The 17,766-nt window shown below is 44.6% G+C and overlaps 3 protein-coding genes across 4 annotated transcripts; 2 read left to right on the top strand and 1 right to left on the bottom strand.

The window, feature by feature from the left end:
• Nucleotides 1-2,380: 2,380 nt before the first annotated feature.
• Nucleotides 2,381-4,838, top strand: LOC138178822 (uncharacterized). Its single transcript, XM_069111088.1, has 2 exons — nucleotides 2,381-2,636; nucleotides 3,228-4,838. The coding sequence occupies exons 1-2, from the start codon at nucleotides 2,592-2,594 to the stop codon at nucleotides 3,480-3,482; spliced, it is 300 nt and encodes a 99-aa protein (XP_068967189.1). The 5' UTR covers nucleotides 2,381-2,591; the 3' UTR covers nucleotides 3,483-4,838.
• Nucleotides 4,839-6,320: 1,482 nt separating this feature from the next.
• Nucleotides 6,321-11,114, bottom strand: Hey (Hairy/E(spl)-related with YRPW motif). The gene is made up of 3 exons (XM_069111045.1): nucleotides 9,255-11,114; nucleotides 8,760-8,974; nucleotides 6,321-6,744 (listed from the first exon to the last, which is right to left on the bottom strand). Exons 1-3 carry the CDS (start codon nucleotides 9,878-9,880, stop codon nucleotides 6,338-6,340), a joined length of 1,248 nt encoding a protein of 415 aa, XP_068967146.1. The 5' UTR covers nucleotides 9,881-11,114; the 3' UTR covers nucleotides 6,321-6,337.
• Nucleotides 11,115-13,521: 2,407 nt separating this feature from the next.
• Nucleotides 13,522-17,751, top strand: LOC138179394 (ribosome biogenesis protein BMS1 homolog). 2 transcript variants are annotated; one of them, XM_069112130.1, is made up of 3 exons: nucleotides 13,985-14,124; nucleotides 14,210-14,699; nucleotides 14,785-17,751. In XM_069112130.1, exons 2-3 carry the CDS (start codon nucleotides 14,239-14,241, stop codon nucleotides 17,711-17,713), a joined length of 3,390 nt encoding a protein of 1,129 aa, XP_068968231.1. In that variant the 5' UTR covers nucleotides 13,985-14,124; nucleotides 14,210-14,238; the 3' UTR covers nucleotides 17,714-17,751. The 2 variants fall into 2 exon arrangements, with proteins under 2 accessions (XP_068968230.1, XP_068968231.1); XM_069112129.1 differs by having other exon boundaries at nucleotides 13,522-14,699.
• The last annotated feature ends 15 nt before the right edge of the window (nucleotides 17,752-17,766 follow it).

The raw sequence follows: 17,766 nt of genomic DNA, 5'->3' as shown, positions 1-17,766 counted from the left end.
GTATCGACAAGTATGACAGATAGTTTATCGTTGTTTCGCTGACTTGCCGTTGAAAGAAATATCGTTTATTATCACGCTGAAAATGTTTCGCTCGGATGTTGGTGACTATTTCTGTTTTCGGTTTATTACGGATCAACGCGTGACGAAAATCACAATTCTATAAATATTTGTGACAAGTGAATTTGACGTAATGAAACTCGAGCAATACGTGACATAGTGAAAAGAAGAGTAGCAGATTAAGAATGGTTCTCTCGGATTTACGTAATATATCGAGGTTAGTAAAAGTAGTTAAACAACCTCGATACTGCGACTTTTGACTCTCATTGAACGAATAAACAGATTTCCCTATTGTCCCTTCTATCCTTGTACTTTCCTATTGTCAGAGAGGCACGTTTGTTTGTGCAATTTCTCGAATCACGAGGAAATTTTGTTCGATCGATTATAACGCGATCCAACGACAATGGTACAGTATTGATGATTTTCGGAAAGGCAAAAGGTAGGGCGGTAATCGTTGGATATACGATATCATCGGTTTTCTCTCCACGAACGAAAGGAAGGGAATACAAAGACGGTGTTATACTTGGGAGAGCTGTCTTAATTAACCGAACGAATCTGACCGAGTCTCGTTTGAAGTTTAATCTCTAATGGAACAGCCGTCGCAATTAGGTGAGACTTATTTTGCGCACGCCATGTCGTGTATAATGTTTGAGCGAGCATCGGGGGACACGTGACACGGCACGCGTCGCTCGTTACTCTATCGATATCGGCGATTGTTTCCTTTAAAAATGATTACGCTCTTTTTTATTTCATCGATACCCTTCGATTCTTCGTTGAAAATATACAACTGCCGTTTCTTTTCCGAAAATTCGATTTTCCCTTTTTTTTTTTTTTGTAAGAACACTGATATGCTTTGACCGATTAAGTACGTATATAGCTTGTCGAGTCACCGAACCACGTTCAAAGTATTATGTTTAACCGGGGCGAAAAAAGCGGGTGGTTAGATACCGCTGTCGGAAATATTTGGCACGTGCCACGATGATTTGGTTACTTTGCTTGTTCGAATATACGAAGATTAAAAACTGACAAGGCAAAGGGGATACGAGGATGCGTCACGCATCTTTGTGTCAAGCATCTTTTTCTCTTTTATTTTATCACGTTGTTACTTATATCGAGTTTCGTATATGCTTCCTACATATATTTATGTACATATGGTATGGTGGATATACAGGATGGCGAACTAGTTTCAGGACAATTCAAGATGCAAGTAGTCTTGTTTGACGTCATCGATGTAATTGGAATGGTGCATTGTGACGTCGTCCGTATGACGCTACTTCAGGATCGTTTAACTCGTCCTTACGAAGGGTGAAAATGATCTCTCGAAGATGCGACACGACCTAGCAATGATAAAGGTACCTTTTATTCGGTGATCGAAGTCGACGAACGGTCGCGGCGAGCATCGCGTACGAAACGATCGCGGTGTTATAAAATCGTGGCCAGAAACATAAAGGAAGTGTAGCCATTTATTCCGACGAATGTGTAGAGGGATTTTACAAAGAAGAGTACTTACTTTCGTAGATCGAGTAGCCGGTATTGGCGTTCCTTCGAGCGAGCACAGCTCGAATGTTATGACAATTATGAGTTTTCCGTGGGTGCATCGAGGTGGCACGTGGCGACGCGCATTGGGGAGATGGTGGCCGCGTGTCGCCGCGTGAGAACAGCTTCGCTCACACGCGTTACGTCGCGCACGTGCATATCTACTATGTATTGCGTCTAGCTTTGCGTACACGCATGCGTACCCGCGATCGCGCCACGCGCCTCTACCACCCTCCAACTTTTCAATGAGCACTCCTCCTCTTCTTCTCTTTCTTTTCTCTTCCTTTTTTCTTTGTTCTCCCAGCTTCGCCGGTATCCATCATCTTCGAACATGGATCGATACGTATCGCGTTTGTATCATCACGATCGTAAACGAATTATAAAAATTATACATTCGCTATCGATACGATTGCAAAGATCGAATCGATCGCGCTTTAATTCGATTCGATCTTTCACCCTCGTATCCTCTATGGATCAGCGAGTATGTCGCGAGTATGAATACTCGTTCCACTTCCGTTTTAGTATTTCGATAGACAGCGTTTCGAATGGGAAGGAAAAGAAGAAATAATAGAAGATAAAGTAGGGAAAAGTGCTTTTCAAATATGTAATCGACGAGAGGATTGGCGTACGTTTGAAAAAAAGGGAAGAGGTTAGCAGCGAGGTACGTACATACTCGGTTACCCTTCCTCCATTCGTTCATGAAATTCGCTCTTTGTACAATAAAGTAGAAACGCGATTCCACTCGGAAGTAGTACACAGTGAGTGTTTGAGTGGGGATAGGGAGGTTCGTACAGCGTGGTACGATAAGATCCGGCCAGCCGAGGTGATAAATAGGACCGTCTAGTGGCTCGGAGCGGTATTTGGTCGCGCGACGTTGAGGCGTGCGCATCGAACTGATTCGTTTGCACGGTGAGAGTTCGTATCGGTCAAAAATCAATCTTACAACCGCCGCTACGTTCAATTTTCCTGACAATCGAAAGGAAATTCGGATATCGGACATGTTACGAAAATTGCTGAGCAAATCTGGTCGCAGACTCCTTAGGGTAAGGCGATGACAATTATCCCTTTCGACTATGTTGCACGCACGCACGTATACACGCACGTTTCTGTCGCATCGGCCGACCTGATTTCTTTAACCTCGCGTTTCGCATCGTTAACCTAGTCACCGGGTTGATGTCGCTATTTTGATTTTAGTTTAATTTCGTCTAACCGCCGCAACGAAGCGAACCTTTCCTCGTTTCCCGTATACATTGCAAGATTTCTTTACACATGTCTAACTAAACCTTCAATCAATTCTATATAGGACATTTTTCATACGACGCAGGGCTGTGTAATTTTCGTCAGCGTGATTTTAGCCTTGCTCGACATTGATTCGTTTAACTACAACCCAACTCGCACGAACATATGCTTTGCTTGTAAGGTGCATGTACTACGTGTATCTACGACCTAACCTACTGCTGCTATATAGTCGGTTCAAAATGTTTAATCGGTTTGAGCGAGTTGTCGATAGAGTTCGACGATGATGTTTCGTTTGTTCGCCGATTAATTCGAATCAATCGGACTGAAACGGTAGAGAGAAAAGGTAAAGGAGGACTGGTGGAGACTATATCGTATGCCGCTGTTTCGATTTGCAGGCCATCAAGAAATTGTCAACGAGAAGCCGCAAGGTGAAGAAGTCACAAAACTTGACCTCTTGGCACTCGGCCATGCCGGAATTGGAGACAGAGTCTCTTTCGTGGTCTTTACCATCTCTGGATACGAAGAGCATCGACACGTTCACGACGTACGTTGCCGACAATTCCGAGGATGGTGGCTCATTGTGTTGCTTCTGTGACGAATACGAGGAGAATCAGCGGAACGAGAACATAGAGAACGAAATGATGATCTAACGTATGCGACGTTACGGTTGCCACGAGTATTTAATCCATACGGTTACTTCCATCTTTCTCTTCGTTGGCGAGACGAATCTAAATCTCGTCGTCGCTGTCGTCGCCTCGAGCGTACTAACGTAGCCACGATATCGACGAACGGGATGGAACATGGAAGAGTCGAGAGGATAAAAAAAAAAAAACACAAATATTGGCGGCCATTTGGATATCCTTTGCGGTTCGCTTTATAAGATGGTTGTACGCTCGATTATCTTTCGAGTCGAATTTTAACGAAAATTGGACCACGTCGAATCCTACGTTCTATCAAAGAGGATATATAGGTTACCTACGTACAATACGTACTGTTTTTTCACGATGCAACGAACCGTCTAAAAAAATAGCTATATATACTTCTTAAGAGCGAAGGATGTAATGTCGGGTGAAATCGAGCCTATTAGATATATTTTTGTTTATAACGTTTATAACGTATAAACAGAGAGAAAGAAAGAAAGAATAGTGTAACTATGTACTTACATCGGTCTTCCGAAGAGCGACACGTTGGTAGATACCACCACGTTGGTGGTTCGTCGATTCGATCGAATCGGATTTTTCTCACGAGCGCTTACTCGTTATTTCGATCTCGCGTCGACTCGATTCGATGATCGCATTTAATCATTGATAGCGAACAGAGGGACAGTAGAGGAACCGAAGCGAGAAAAGAGGAAGGAGAAAAATACGTTGTTTCTTAGACGTAAAGAGATATCGATGCTTCGATATATGCAAATAATCTACCTGAAATGCACGATGACGCGCGATTTAAACATTTTTGTTATCGAAAGTATTATTTCTAGAGATAAGATATTTTGCTCACACGATATGCTCACAGAGATATCAAATTGTTTTATGGTACAAATTAGTCCTGAAAGTTGCACTCCTTACGTAAGTACGACAGAGTGCTGGCTACACGTTCCACTGGTCGTAAGCTTAGGTTCAAGCTTCCGGAAGAAGCGCGCGGAAGTTAAGGCCGCTCTTGTATTTTACTCGCAGTATTCTTTTCAAATTACCACGTCGTACGATTTGCGTTGAGATAATGTCGAACGTTGGTTCTCTCGCGCGACCATAGTTTTAGGTACAACGTTTGTACGCGTCGTGTACTTACTTGTATTGTCGTATTTACATGTATAGGTATATGTACAGACGTGTGAAACTACGTGAATCTATATGTACATAGTTATAGGATATGCGCGAATGTACATAGATACGACGATGTACGATAATGAACGAGTGGCGATATCTTATTGTAAGTATGTCCGACGAGGCTGTGACTTTTTAATGCATGCGGATATATCGTAAATAAAATAGTTTTGTCGACGATTATTCCACGTTTTTATGACCCTTGTCGTCGAAGCTTCGATCGAAGCTTGCGTTCGTTCGCGATAACGCAAAACACGTAACTCGTATCCATATGCAAGTACAGCATAACGCGTCTACGCTCGCGATCAAAGAGGTACATAGGTACTTGTACTTGTGTATTATAGGCGAAGGTAGAGGAGGTACGTTCGACGATCGATCGAGTGGCGGACACTAACGATCGAGCGAGTTTCTTAAACGCACGAGCGACGAAATAGGTATGTACAACTAACAACCAGCGTTGCATGGTAACGTTTGCAAGAAAAGGGAGGAGCAGGAAGGGCAAAGAGAGGCGACGGTAATTCGGCGGCTCGGCATCGAACAATAGCCACGTGCCCACGCACTATTCTTCCTGTTTGACAATTAGCTTGGCTACTCCCCGTGGATTTTGAATATTGGCAAAAAGGAAAAAGAAGAAAAAAAAAGAGAAGCAGCAGCGGCTAATTATTCTCATCGATCGTAACGAGCTGCGCGAATTTCCCGTTTTGCGAAGGTATTCTCTATGGAAGGTTTAACGAGTCGCAAAACTGGTTCGTATACCGCTATTCGAGCGGAACCCTACCACGGACGCTTACTTTGTTTCTCGTTGCGACCAATAGTTGGCCTCGGCAAGCTGCAAAACGAATCTTTGCATAAGAATAGTTGGCGGACTTTGTCGTTACGAGCACGATGCGTCAGCGGGCATAGCGCGAATCCTGTTCCGGGGAAAATCCGGGATGATAGAGGATAAGGAGCGGGCATAGAGGCGAGTAGAGAATAAGTTGGTAGAAGAGATAGATACTTGCGACGAGAAGACTCGTACGTTTCGATGGTTTCGTGAATTTTACTGGATCTGCGGGAAACGTTGCAGCGGAAACGAGAAGTCGGATATAACGTACGTGTATATATGTACATAAGTAAATAAATATACGTTACAGTATGTTTCGTTATTCGTCATTTTATTGCAAACATCTTTGAGCGTTTCCTTCCATAGGACGTACGCAGCGCGATACGTTTAATGGCACTTGTTCGATCGATACATCTTCCACTCGATTATTATACAAACGAGCAGACTATATTTGTTACAAGAGGAACGTGAAATACAAAGGAGTAAAAAATAGAAATAAGAGCGAGCGATTTCGGTCGCGTTTCGTTATTTACAATAATTGCGATTATATCTATATACAAATGTATGTACAACGTCGTCGCTCGATCGACAGGCATCGCGAATCGAGTCGAATCGAATAAATAGATAACATCCGCTTAGACGGTTATTAGGTACTCGCATGACTATCGTACGTAGAGTACCGTACCGTGTCGTAACTTAGAAAAGAGAATTCCCTGAGACGAAGAACTGACTGGGAAGAAGAACTGAAACGCGTAAACGCCAGGAGAGAGAGCTACGTTCATTTGAAAATGAGACGAGACGATAAGAAGACGCAGGAAGTCGCGAAACTAAAGATCCTTGTCTAAGGATAGGCCGCGTTTCAGTAGGCCAGTTCGGCACCCCACGGTCTATAAGGTTTACCGTGTTGCTGCTGGGGATACTGGCCGGGATACTGGCCCCATCCGAGCGCGCTACCACCCAGAAGAGGTGGCATGGTACCCGTTCCAGGTGGCATTCCAGGGGGAACCGAGCTCGCCGCCGGCTCGTAGCTGCTGCTCGTCGAAGACGACGTCAAACTCGTCACCGGGGGCACGGACGAGGGCACCGCGGACGGAGGATGATCGCGGTGAAAACTTTGCAGATGGGAGAGCAATCGTAACCTCAGAGGATCCCTCTCGTCGAGGCCTTCCATCGTGACCAAGTAGCGACCAACTTCGGCCGCGCATTCGCCCCAGCCGACCGCGTGGTAATCCATCGCTAGCTTCGTACTGTCGTATCCTTCCGGACCTGTAAAATTACAAGACGATGTGAAGTACGCGTAGAGCGGTATCGATTTCGATTGGAATCGGCGCGTATTTTTGATCTACGCGAAAGGATATGGCAGCCGGAAGGATATGGTGCGCGTAGTACGTAGAGGAGAAACGGGACAGGTAGCGTGGGAACCGTTTAGACCCCCGTAGATCCTGACAGATGCGCGTCATACGAGCCGCTACGCGCAGGCTGCGAAAATCGAGTCTACGGTTTCATCCACGATACGCTGATTTCTTCCGCGTTTCTTCTCTTTTTCTTTTCTTTTTTTCCGTTGCTCGAACGTCGCGTCGGTTCTTCCTCTCGTCGAGAGCGTCGCGCGTTTCGGAAGAGGCGCCGGTTACGCAAAGACGAATAAAATACGCGATACACCGGTTCGCGTTTGGAAAAATCGCGAGAAATCGCGTTCAGAACGTTTGGAAAAAAAGAAAGAGAAGGAGAGAGAGAGAGAGCGCGATCGTCGATCGATAGCGACGGGAATCGCTATCCGATAGGTAGGCGAGAAGGCAAGGGCGAAAACTACGCGTACGTGTGTGTACGCGCGCGCGCGCAGATATAAAACGGGAGTCGGTTTCCCACAGGGTTCGACATCTGCCCCGACCGTGAGCAAGTCGGCGGTGCCTCCTTGACGAAGGGTGCCACGCGGGACACCCCACTACTACCTAACTCGCCACCAATCGTGGGAACACCACTTCGGAAGAGTCGTTGACTTCCTGTGCTTCCCACAGGATCTCCGATTCGGCTGCAGCTCCTCCCTGCCACCTGCTTCTCTCCAAGGATATCTCGTTCACCGACGCGACCACGCGCCCTTCCCTTTCAAATCGCCGGAATACCGTTCGATCTCGCGTCTTTCTTCTCTTTTTCTTTGTCTGCTGGATCAGCGCCGACACCGAGATCCTCTTTACGAACGAACGTCGTCTTTTTCCAGCGATCTCGTGTCGTTTAGATCGTGAAAGACGAGCGTCGTTCAGATGCCAACTAACGACTCGATCTCGGTCGTGCACGAGATCCCGCAAATGACCGCGACTCGTGTTTTCACGATTTTAACGCACAGACGACAGATGGTTTTTCGGTTGCACGGTTTCGAGTCACCGCGATACGTGGCACGCCGCACGGTCAACAGGTGTCTTTCGGTAGGAAAAAGTATCGCTTCGTACCGATTTACGAGAGAACGTTGCTCGTTTGGTCGTTTCGCTCGAACGTTCTTATAACACGTCGCACGCCGGTGTCGCGATAACGCGTGATTTTCAGTTAATCGCTCGACCGCCGGCGCCGGGATATTGCGAGATTTTCAGCCTGTCGCTTCACCACCGACGCCACGATATCGCGTCTATCTTTTTTGTCTTTTGCTTCTCTATCTGTGCGCGTCTTACTTGTCTTCCGCGCGTCTTACTGCACTTGTCGTCGTTCGTTTCTTTCCGCGTTTATTCTGCCTCAAGAAACAAAATACAAGCAATCGTTTGGCCAGCAATCGAAACAAGAATCACTCTGCGAGAGTGTTTTCGGAAGTCGGTATCGGTATCGGTATCCGTTTCGCGTGCCAACCGTTTCGATCGAAAGGCACGCGATAAGTTTCATAATTCTGTGCCTTTGTACGCATACAATACGAGCGAATTTACCGAATTCGTTTACGCGTCTATCGCTGATAGACCTTCGCTTCATCGGATCCGATGACGTTTCGATATTTTCTTTAACCGCTCGTTCTTCGGAGACAAACGAACGAGCAGCGGCTGGTATTTAACCCCTTCCCGTGCCACTTAGCTCGACGAAACTGAGCCCAAGCGGCAGGCGGTACGACGTTTACGTTTGGCCCTCGACTTTCCGTTCGCGAACCTGCTTCGCGATAATTACGTTTGGCCCAACTATCTGTTCGCGAGTCTGGCTCGTGATATTCGTGTTCGGGCCAAAAATCTTCGTCCTCGAGTCAGACTCGTTAAAGCACGGGAAGGGATTAACCGGCGTGCAACGCGGATGGTGGTCGTCGAGAGGCTTACCTTTGTTTCGAAGCGATCGCAAATGTTCAACGGTGAGCTGCAAGATCTCCGCTTTCTCTAATTTGCCGCTGTGAGGATCTCTCGCTGCTGCCGGCACTAATCTCCGCAGCTCGCCGAGTGACGCGTTTATTCTGTCGCGGCGTTTCTTCTCTATCATTCCTCTTCTTCGCTTTCGCGACGCGTGCTGACAGGAATCGCCTCCCGGCGAATTACAACTGTATCGAACAAATAAGAGAATCAACAACGATCGAAACGAATTAGAAAGCGTAAGCGCACAACCTATGTAACCGACTTAACACCGCCGAGACCAACCGATTCGGTACTATCGAATTTATTGTTAACGTTCCGGGGGTTGCTCTGTCCAACAGTCACCCTCTCTCGCAAGACAATGAGATTTTAATTAACGCGTCGTTGGAAAACATCTGGACGTGTGTGGTCGAGCGGATATGAAACACTGGGATTGGACGCGGCATCGAAATCGGCATCGAAACTTACGGTTCTTTGCCGCTCTCCTCGGAAAACACGTCGTCGCAATCGGAATCGCTCATAGCTCTTTTCAAGTTCCTCTGTTGCGACGTTTGTTGTTGTTGTTGTTGTTGCTGTTGCTGCTGCTGTTGCTGCTGCCCGTTCTCCTGACTCCTTATGTCCACGACGTCGATCTTAAGATCGGGGAACTCGTGACTAGATCTAATTTCGCTGCTCATGTCTGGCCTCATTCCCGACAAATCCTGGTGATGTCGCACCATCTCGGGTCTGTGCAATTCCGGTGGCTGGTGTCGTTGTTGCATCTCCGATGCGGCGGAAGGATGCCTCGGATCCGATCTGTGCATCTCGTGTCTGAGATCGGCGGTGCTGGTGGTAGTGGTGGCCGGATGCCTGAGGTCGTGAGGTGGACGCGGATCATGATGATGACGCGGTGCGTCAGAATGCTGCGGCTGATAAGAGGGATGTGGCGGCGGTGGATAGCCCCAGTGGTGATGATGATGAGTAGAAGGCGGACCGGCAAGACCGGAGATGTGATTGGGACCGACCGGGCCGACCGGACCAACCGGCCCGGACCCGATTTCCGATGACAGCAACGTGCTGTTTTCGTCTGATCGCGCCACCACGACCCTCCACATTTCTTTTTCTTTCTTCGCGAATTATCCCGCTCTTGAACTGCTATGTTCCTCGAAATCGATCGGCGACGCTTTCTTCGCGGACGAAATCGCGCACAGATCGAAAACAGATCGTCACTGATTCATCGTAAGCTATCGCGTCGTGCGTTCGTTCGGGTTCGCAAGCGTGCGACGGAAGCGATCGTCGCTGTCACTCTTCACCACACTACGTTACACCGCGAAGACAAGAGGAAGACGAAGCCGGCCGTCGCAAGATGCGATCGTTCTTCCACGTAGCGTTGGCCGGAAGTCGATGGTGTCCACGTGTCGCGGCTTCCAGAGGAGGTTCGCGGTCGCGTGTACGCGCGCCAAGTAGACTCGCGATATATTAGACGATGGTGCGAAACGCGACGCACTCGCAGGCGTGTGCACTGGTCGCGTGGCGGACGACGTTTGTCATGTGCGGGCGGACTTGGGGACGGCACACGACCGCGTGCCCCGTTTCGTCCCTGGCACTATTGGTGGGGACTAGGTGTGCCGCGCCTCCTTGGTGCGGAGGGGGCAACTTCTCTCTTTCGCTTCTCGATCGCAAGGTGAAAACCCCTCTCCTCTCTTTCTCTCTCTCCCAACCCCTGCGCTCCCTTTACAAGCACAGGGGTTTACGACTGGGGGAAGAAAGAGAGCGAGAGACCAAGGGGGAGTAAAGCGGCGATCAGACAGGGCGATTTTCGTGGGAACGCTCGTGGCGCTTAACTGGTCGCACGCCGCCTCTACCCTCTTGTTCGAGCCTGTGCGAGATTTTGCAAAATCTGGGAACGTGGCGCCACTCGCTGCACGTTGGCGTTGCGTACGTCGACGAGCGTACTCGCGCTTACCGAATCGGACAAGGAAGAAGAAAGCGGTCGTATCTATCAGAGAAAACTGGACCTCGCGGATCGCTCCTTAAATCAGCGTGAAATCGCTTTGCTGGTTGAGCTATCTCTCCACGCGACTCCCACGGTTGCCGGGACTCGCGAACGCTCGCTACGAAGGGTGGCCGGCTACGAGGGAGGGTGCGATCGCGATAGAACGTTCTCACGCAGCAATCGCACGCGCCACGCGCTCCTACGATTATCGCTGGCTCTATGGGAACCAAGTCGACTAATCGTGCGTCGCGTCGTTGACTTTTTATCGAAGCCGAACCGCCCACTATTCGCCGGATCCGAAAAGGCGAAAATTCCTCTTTGTGTTCTTCGGCTAGCGAGATCCGAATATCCGAATTTTCGGTCATTCGGCGATGCCTTTGTACGCGAACTAATTCGAAAGACCGTCGTCGCGGTTGGTTGGCGATCGAGATGCTCGATCGATACTCTGGCAGAGTCCTAGCGCGATATTCCGCGTCGCTCTGTGGATAGGAGAAGTCTGTCGAAATCGAAGCGAAGTATCTCACCGTCGCTTCCGGGCTGCACGCGACTCGTGCACGTGAAGTCGCGTGTCGCGAATCTTGTCGCTCGTGTACGCTCGTGTTGCTCTGAACGGACACCGCGCCGTCACTTAGCGCGTTAGCGGTCGCTCCTTCTTCGACTTACGCTGTCCATTTCGAAGAGGTTGCCGCATGATTTTTTCACGAATCTATCCACGCTTCTATACACGCTTCCATCCACGCTTCTATCCTCGACGAGCGAAACTAGCAGGGATAATTTTACAGGAGGAGCTTCGCTCGTTTCGGCCTACAAATATTTATATTCATAATTCCGGCCGAATCGACGAGTACGCGCGAAAGCGTCCAGTCGATTTGTCCGATGGCTTGCCCATCTCTTGCACAAACAACGAATGTTCGGTGTAAAGCAAACACGCATAAAATTAGTAGCATTCGACACTTGTCCGACGCGATCTTCCTTGCGAAAACAAAGGTTCGCAATTCGATCGGACGATGGACCGAAGGGTGATGGACCGAGTCCATCGATCGTGACCGATGGTCACACCCTCCCCCGATCGACCGGTTGACCATCGACGTTGACAGTTGGCACCGCGACACAATCGTCCGATAATTGGTTGATATTGTTCGGAATACTCGAGTCCGAAGCAGCGCGCGCGCACGCATATGCCAGTCCGCGTATCTAAGTGATCGCGTGCTCGATTGCTTTACGATTTGTTGGTGCAGTTTCTCCGATCAATCGGAAATATGAATTTATCGGCGATCGCGTTACAGTATGTCCACGCATCCGCGAGAATTTATCGGCGATAGTATTACGACGATCGGAATAGAATGATAAATATCATCCCCTACGATTCTATGAACCGTACGTTCTACCCTTGTTTGTCCTCGCAATCTTTCTCCACCATCGAATTCTTCTTTTGTATCGTGTCGTACCTCGGATTCTATGGACATGGAAATACACACGTTTTACGAGGTTGGTCGCAATTTTACGTATCTTGCAAATACGAGCAATTCGATCCTTACCTTTCCTCGCTTCTCTCTTTTCCGTTTCTTCTTCCTCTCTGAGCAGTTTTTGACCAATTCGAGCGATAGCGAAACATTTTTCACGTTTCCAAACGAATGTCTGAAAATCCGACGAGTCATGGAACGTCTCGTCCCATGCCATATGTGCCATGGGCACATCGTAGCCTGCCCTTCGCCAATTAATCGACTTTCCGATTAACCGCTGTCCAACTCGAATTACAAGCCCATAGTGTTAAACACAAATCCGGGGAAAAGCGAAAAGTCGTCCTGCGCTCAGTTTCTAGTGTCTTCGGTGTAATTCTGATTCAGTTAGTTCCCATATCCGTTGAAAACGTTGGGCTACGAACAGAAAATGGACGTTGTATATTCTCGAGAGTGGGGGTGGCCAGAAACTCATCGCACTTAAATGAATATATACATTTACAAAGTCGAATGGGAATGCTCACACCCTAAAATTATACTCCCATTTAAAAGTCACCCCAATCGTCGCAGCAATTCGCCGCGGTTCGGGGCGTCTCAATTGAAAACAAGTGTAAATCGTCGCGGATCCGCGCTCATATATTAAACAATTTTTTTAGCCGTGATTTTCAAAGGTGACAGCTGTCACGTGCCGATTCGGCGGACTGGAACAACCGCAGAACCATGTTCCTTCCTTTCCAATATGTCACTGCACGTCTATCTTCGAAATTTCATTTTATTCGTTTCTACTTTCATAGAACAGAACGACATTGCGTTCAGTTAACCAGCTCCTTGCCACCATGCTATGGAACGATCGATCATGCGTCCAAATTTTACAACATCACCGGCTATTGTGTGAATTAAGATACCTTTGATCGATGACTTTTCAATCGAAGTCTACTATCGCTTGATCCCAGGGGAAAATGTAGCGGCCGTGTTAATGATACATATTGTCCTAACGCGTTAACTCCCCCCGTTTTTGTTTCAAACAACTCTTTACGTCCTCTATCAACGTAGTGTTTTCCGAACATTGTACGAGATACAAACAAAATTTAATGTTACTCCTGATATTACGTATATAAGAATAAGTAGTCGGTATACATAGTTAGAATAACTAGAATCATCTAGCGGTGAAAATATGAAATATTAACCGAAGAATACAAGAATAAATATTTTTTATTCATGATAAATCTCTTTGATCATCATATCGAATTCTTTATTAATTTCTAACTTGAAAATGTATTTTCTCATACTGTCTCATATAATTCCATTTCCCATAAATTATAGTTTTCATAACATAACCTTCTTCTTGCAACGATCGCTCAAACGACAAACGTCTGCCCTCACAGACAACACGTGATAAACATTTGTAAATTGTGACGTTTTTTGTATTCTAAATATTGTATTGCAAATTATAATACCTGCTTATCGTTGAAATATCGAAATTATTTCAAATATTATACCGTCTTTATATGCAGAAATATGCGTATAAAATGTATCATGGATATAATATAACCTTAATGTTAAAGTGAAATATGCACCAATATATACCAATTAGCGAATAGTAAGTTTTATAAAGAAATTGAAAATGTCAAGTGAAACGGGGACCGACCTCACTCATAAAACTCATAGAGAGCGTAATGCCGGTCGTAAAGCGGAAAAAAAGAAAAGAAAGAGAAGCCATGTTCAAGAACTTACGGACAAACAGAAAAATCCAAAGGCATTTACATTTAATTCTGCGATTAAGGCAGAAAGACAATTTAGACGGAAACAGGATATAGAAACAAAGAAACAACACATACCACTGGTTGATAGAACTCCTCTTGAACCTCCTCCGATTTTAGTTGCTATTGTTGGCCCTCCGAAGGTTGGCAAATCTTTAGTTGTTCAATGTCTCATTAAGAGTTACGTGAAACAACCATTAACTAATATAGTTGGCCCTGTTACTGTAGTTTCTGGGAAGAAAAGAAGAATTACCTTTATGGAATGTAACAATGATATAAATAGTATGATAGACATTGCTAAAGTAGCAGACCTAGTGCTGCTCTTGGTAGATGCATCCTTTGGCTTTGAGATGGAAATATTTGAATTTCTAAACATCTGTCAAGTTCATGGTATGCCTAGAATTATGGGTGTTTTAACTCACTTAGATTTAATAAAAAATGCAAAACAGTTAAAGAAAATTAAAAAGACGTTGAAACAAAGATTTTGGACAGAAGTCTATGCCGGAGCAAAATTATTTTATCTATCTGGATTAATTCATGGAGAATATTTACGTACAGAAATAAAAAATTTAGCAAGATTTATTTCTGTCATGAAATTTAGACCATTGACTTGGCGTACCACGCATCCTTACATTCTAGCTGATAGAGTGGAAGATTTAACATCTCCGGAACTAATTAGACAAAATCCAAAAGTTGATAGGACAATAAGTTTATATGGGTTTGTAAAGGATTATATATATATATATATGTAAATATTATATTTCTTTTAATTTTTAATATTAATTTTTTGTTAATATTGACAGGTATGTGAGAGGAATTCCATTAAATAGAGAGACATCCGTACATATTCCGGGTTGTGGCGATCTAAAGATCAAAGATATTAGTTTTTTGCCAGATCCGTGTCCTTTGCCAGAAGAGTTAAAGAAACGTGCATTAGTAGAAAAGGAACGATTAATTTATGCACCTTTTTCCGGTGTTGGTGGTATAGTATATGACAAGGATGCTGTTTATGTTGAATTGGGTGGTAGCCATTCTCATCAAGAAGAAGAAGAAACAGGCTTGGTTGGAGCTTTAATGGACACACAGGAAACATTAGACCAAAAGTTACAATACAGCGAGCTACAGTTATTTAGTGATGCTGTTCCAATAAAGTCACAGGATGTAAGTGAAGATTTAAACAGTTACAAGGAAGAAACTATAATTGATAATGGCAGGATCAGAAGAAAGGTTCTCTTTTCTGATTCTCAATCACTGGAGAATTTCTCCGATGTATCCGATGATAGCGATCAGGAAGATATCGCAGACGATCAGTTAAGCAGCGATCAAGAGGAAGAAAGTGAGAATGATATTGAGGAAGTAGATGAAGTGAAAGCAAAGGCTGAATGTTTGCAGACAGATAATGACGGTGAGAAAGAAACGTATAAAAAAAAAGGCCTTAAGAGAAAAAGTAAAACCTATAAAACAGAGAATGTTAAAAAGAGGAAAAGTTCGTCAGATAATTCAAATCTGGAAGACAACGACGTATCTATTACGAAGCAAAATTCTCTGAATTTGACAAAAGATAGAATTTCAAATGTATCGAATGACATGGATGTTTATCGTTCTCTGAGCAAGGAATCGGATATCTTCATAAAAAATAAGATTAAGGAAGCGCTCAACCAATTAAATTTAGATTCAAGTAAAACAAGAGAGAGGATAAATAGCGAGAGCGAAAGTTTTGACGAATTAAGCGATGAAGATTCACGAGATGGATTAGAAATGGATGACTCAAAAGAGGGAACTGATTTTCGTGAAACTTCGGAGGAAGAAGAAGAAGAAGAAAATATTGAAGCTAATAATATGAAGAAGAAGAAGAGGGAAGAAGAAGTTGATGAGATCGAGGACGACGAAGAAGTTGAAGATGAATTAAAATGGAAGTCAAACTTAGTCGAACAAGCCAGACAAGCATTCGAAGAACGTCAGCGAACTAACAAAAATCTCATGAAAATCGTTTACGGAGTGTTCGATAGAAACCGCACGAAAGAGGATGAGAAAGTGGAGAAAATGGAGCTCGAAAATGACGAAATAGGTGGTATCTTTCGTGTCATTCAAGAACAACAGAAACAAAAAGTACAAGAAAAAGAGTTGCAAAATCAAGAAGAATGTATATTTTTTCCGGAAACTCAACGAAATTGGTTGGACGAAGAAAATAAAATACTTGTAGTAAATCGTTTCGTAACCGGAAAATGGAAAGAATCGGAAGATGCAGAAGAACTCTTAAAGTTAGATGATATGAATGACGAAGAATTGTACGGTGATTTCGAAGATATGGAAACTGGGGAGAAGCATGAAGCAGAAAGTAGAAAAGAATCCATAAAGGATGAAATGGAGGAAAGGGAAAAACTCTTGGAAAAGAAGAAAAAATTGAAGGAACAATTTGATTTAGAGTATGATAACGGTGAATCTAAAACATATTACGACGAATTGAAACTTGAAGTTGAAAAACAAGCGAATTTAAATAAATCGGAATTTGAGGGATTAGACGATAACATAAGGGTACAATTGGAAGGTTATCGCCCAGGTATGTACGTGCGTGTCGAAATTGAAACTGTGCCGTGTGAACTGATTACTAATTTGGATCCTACATATCCATTAATTATTGGAGGATTGTTACATGGGGAAGAAAATATAGGATATGTACAAACAAGAATAAAAAAGCATCGATGGTATCCGAAGATCCTAAAGAGCAAAGATCCATTAATACTTTCTGTAGGTTGGCGTCGATTCCAGACGTTACCAGTTTTCTCAAAATTAGAAGACAACTTGAAAAATAGAATGTTAAAATATACTCCAGAACATATTGCCTGTATGGCACATTTTTGGGGTCCTGTTACACCACAAGGTACAGGGGTCCTGGCAGTTCAGGATGTTGCCACCAGGGTACCAGGTTTTAGAATAGCAGCAACAGGTTCTATCGTAGAGATGGACAAAAGCACACAGATCATGAAAAAATTGAAACTTACTGGTATTCCGATGAAAATTTATAAGAAAACAGCTTTTATAAAAGATATGTTTAACTCGGCACTCGAAGTTGCTAAATTTGAGGGTGCTAGAATAAAAACCGTATCCGGTATACGCGGTCAAATAAAGAAAGCTGTATCAAAGCCAGAGGGATGTTTCCGTGCGACATTCGAAGACAAAATACTTTTGAGTGATATTGTTTTCTGTCGAACTTGGTATAAGATTGACGTTCCAAAATTTTATAATCCTGTTACATCGCTCTTGTTACCTGTCGAAGAAAAGAATCGATGGCAAGGAATGAAAACAACTGGACAATTAAAGAGAGAAAAGAACATACGTGCACCTGCTAACAAAGATTCTATGTATACACCTATCGAGAGAATGGTGAAAGTGTTCAAACCTTTGTCTATTCCTCGAAGTTTACAGAAAGAGCTGCCGTATCGAGACAAACCAAAATTAATGCCAAAATCGAAACACGAGCCAAACTTCAAGAAGGGCAGAGTAGCAGTAATACGTGAACCAAATGAAGCTAACGTTGCGAAGTTGATGAAAATGATTAAGACCAATTACGCTTATAAACAAAAACAACTTAAAGAAGCTACTAAACGAAGAATCGAGGGACATCAAGATAAAATTGCTGCCGTTGAAGCACGAAAACTTAAACGGCAGAAAGAATTGAAGAAACAAGTGTTTAGAGAACTTAGTAAATTAGAAAAGAAAAAGAAATCATAGTGTATATTTGTTTATAAAATGTATTGCATTCTAATAAATAGACTGGCAGTTTT

This window comes from Bombus flavifrons, chromosome 4 (assembly GCF_040668555.2).
Source record: "Bombus flavifrons isolate JBK064 chromosome 4, iyBomFlav1_principal, whole genome shotgun sequence".
In the NCBI taxonomy this organism is placed as follows: domain Eukaryota; kingdom Metazoa; phylum Arthropoda; class Insecta; order Hymenoptera; family Apidae; genus Bombus; species Bombus flavifrons.
This window is presented reverse-complemented; position numbering and strand designations above follow the sequence as displayed.

What these genes read in the sequence shown, in the direction of transcription:
- LOC138179394 (XM_069112129.1), top strand. Translation starts at nt 13,846, where the DNA reads ATGTCAAGTGAAACGGGGACCGACCTCACTCATAAAACTCATAGAGAG. An exon ending in AGGACAATAAGTTTATATGG is followed by an intron (nt 14,700 to 14,784) that starts GTTTGTAAAGGA and finishes TAATATTGACAG; the next exon opens with GTATGTGAGAGGAATTCCAT.
- Hey (XM_069111045.1), bottom strand. Translation starts at nt 9,880, where the DNA reads ATGTGGAGGGTCGTGGTGGCGCGATCAGACGAAAACAGCACGTTGCTG. An exon ending in GAGGAGAGCGGCAAAGAACC is followed by an intron (nt 8,975 to 9,254) that starts GTAAGTTTCGAT and finishes TGTTCGATACAG; the next exon opens with TTGTAATTCGCCGGGAGGCG. An exon ending in GCGATCGCTTCGAAACAAAG is followed by an intron (nt 6,745 to 8,759) that starts GTAAGCCTCTCG and finishes GTAATTTTACAG; the next exon opens with GTCCGGAAGGATACGACAGT.
- LOC138178822 (XM_069111088.1), top strand. Translation starts at nt 2,592, where the DNA reads ATGTTACGAAAATTGCTGAGCAAATCTGGTCGCAGACTCCTTAGG. An exon ending in CTGGTCGCAGACTCCTTAGG is followed by an intron (nt 2,637 to 3,227) that starts GTAAGGCGATGA and finishes TTCGATTTGCAG; the next exon opens with GCCATCAAGAAATTGTCAAC.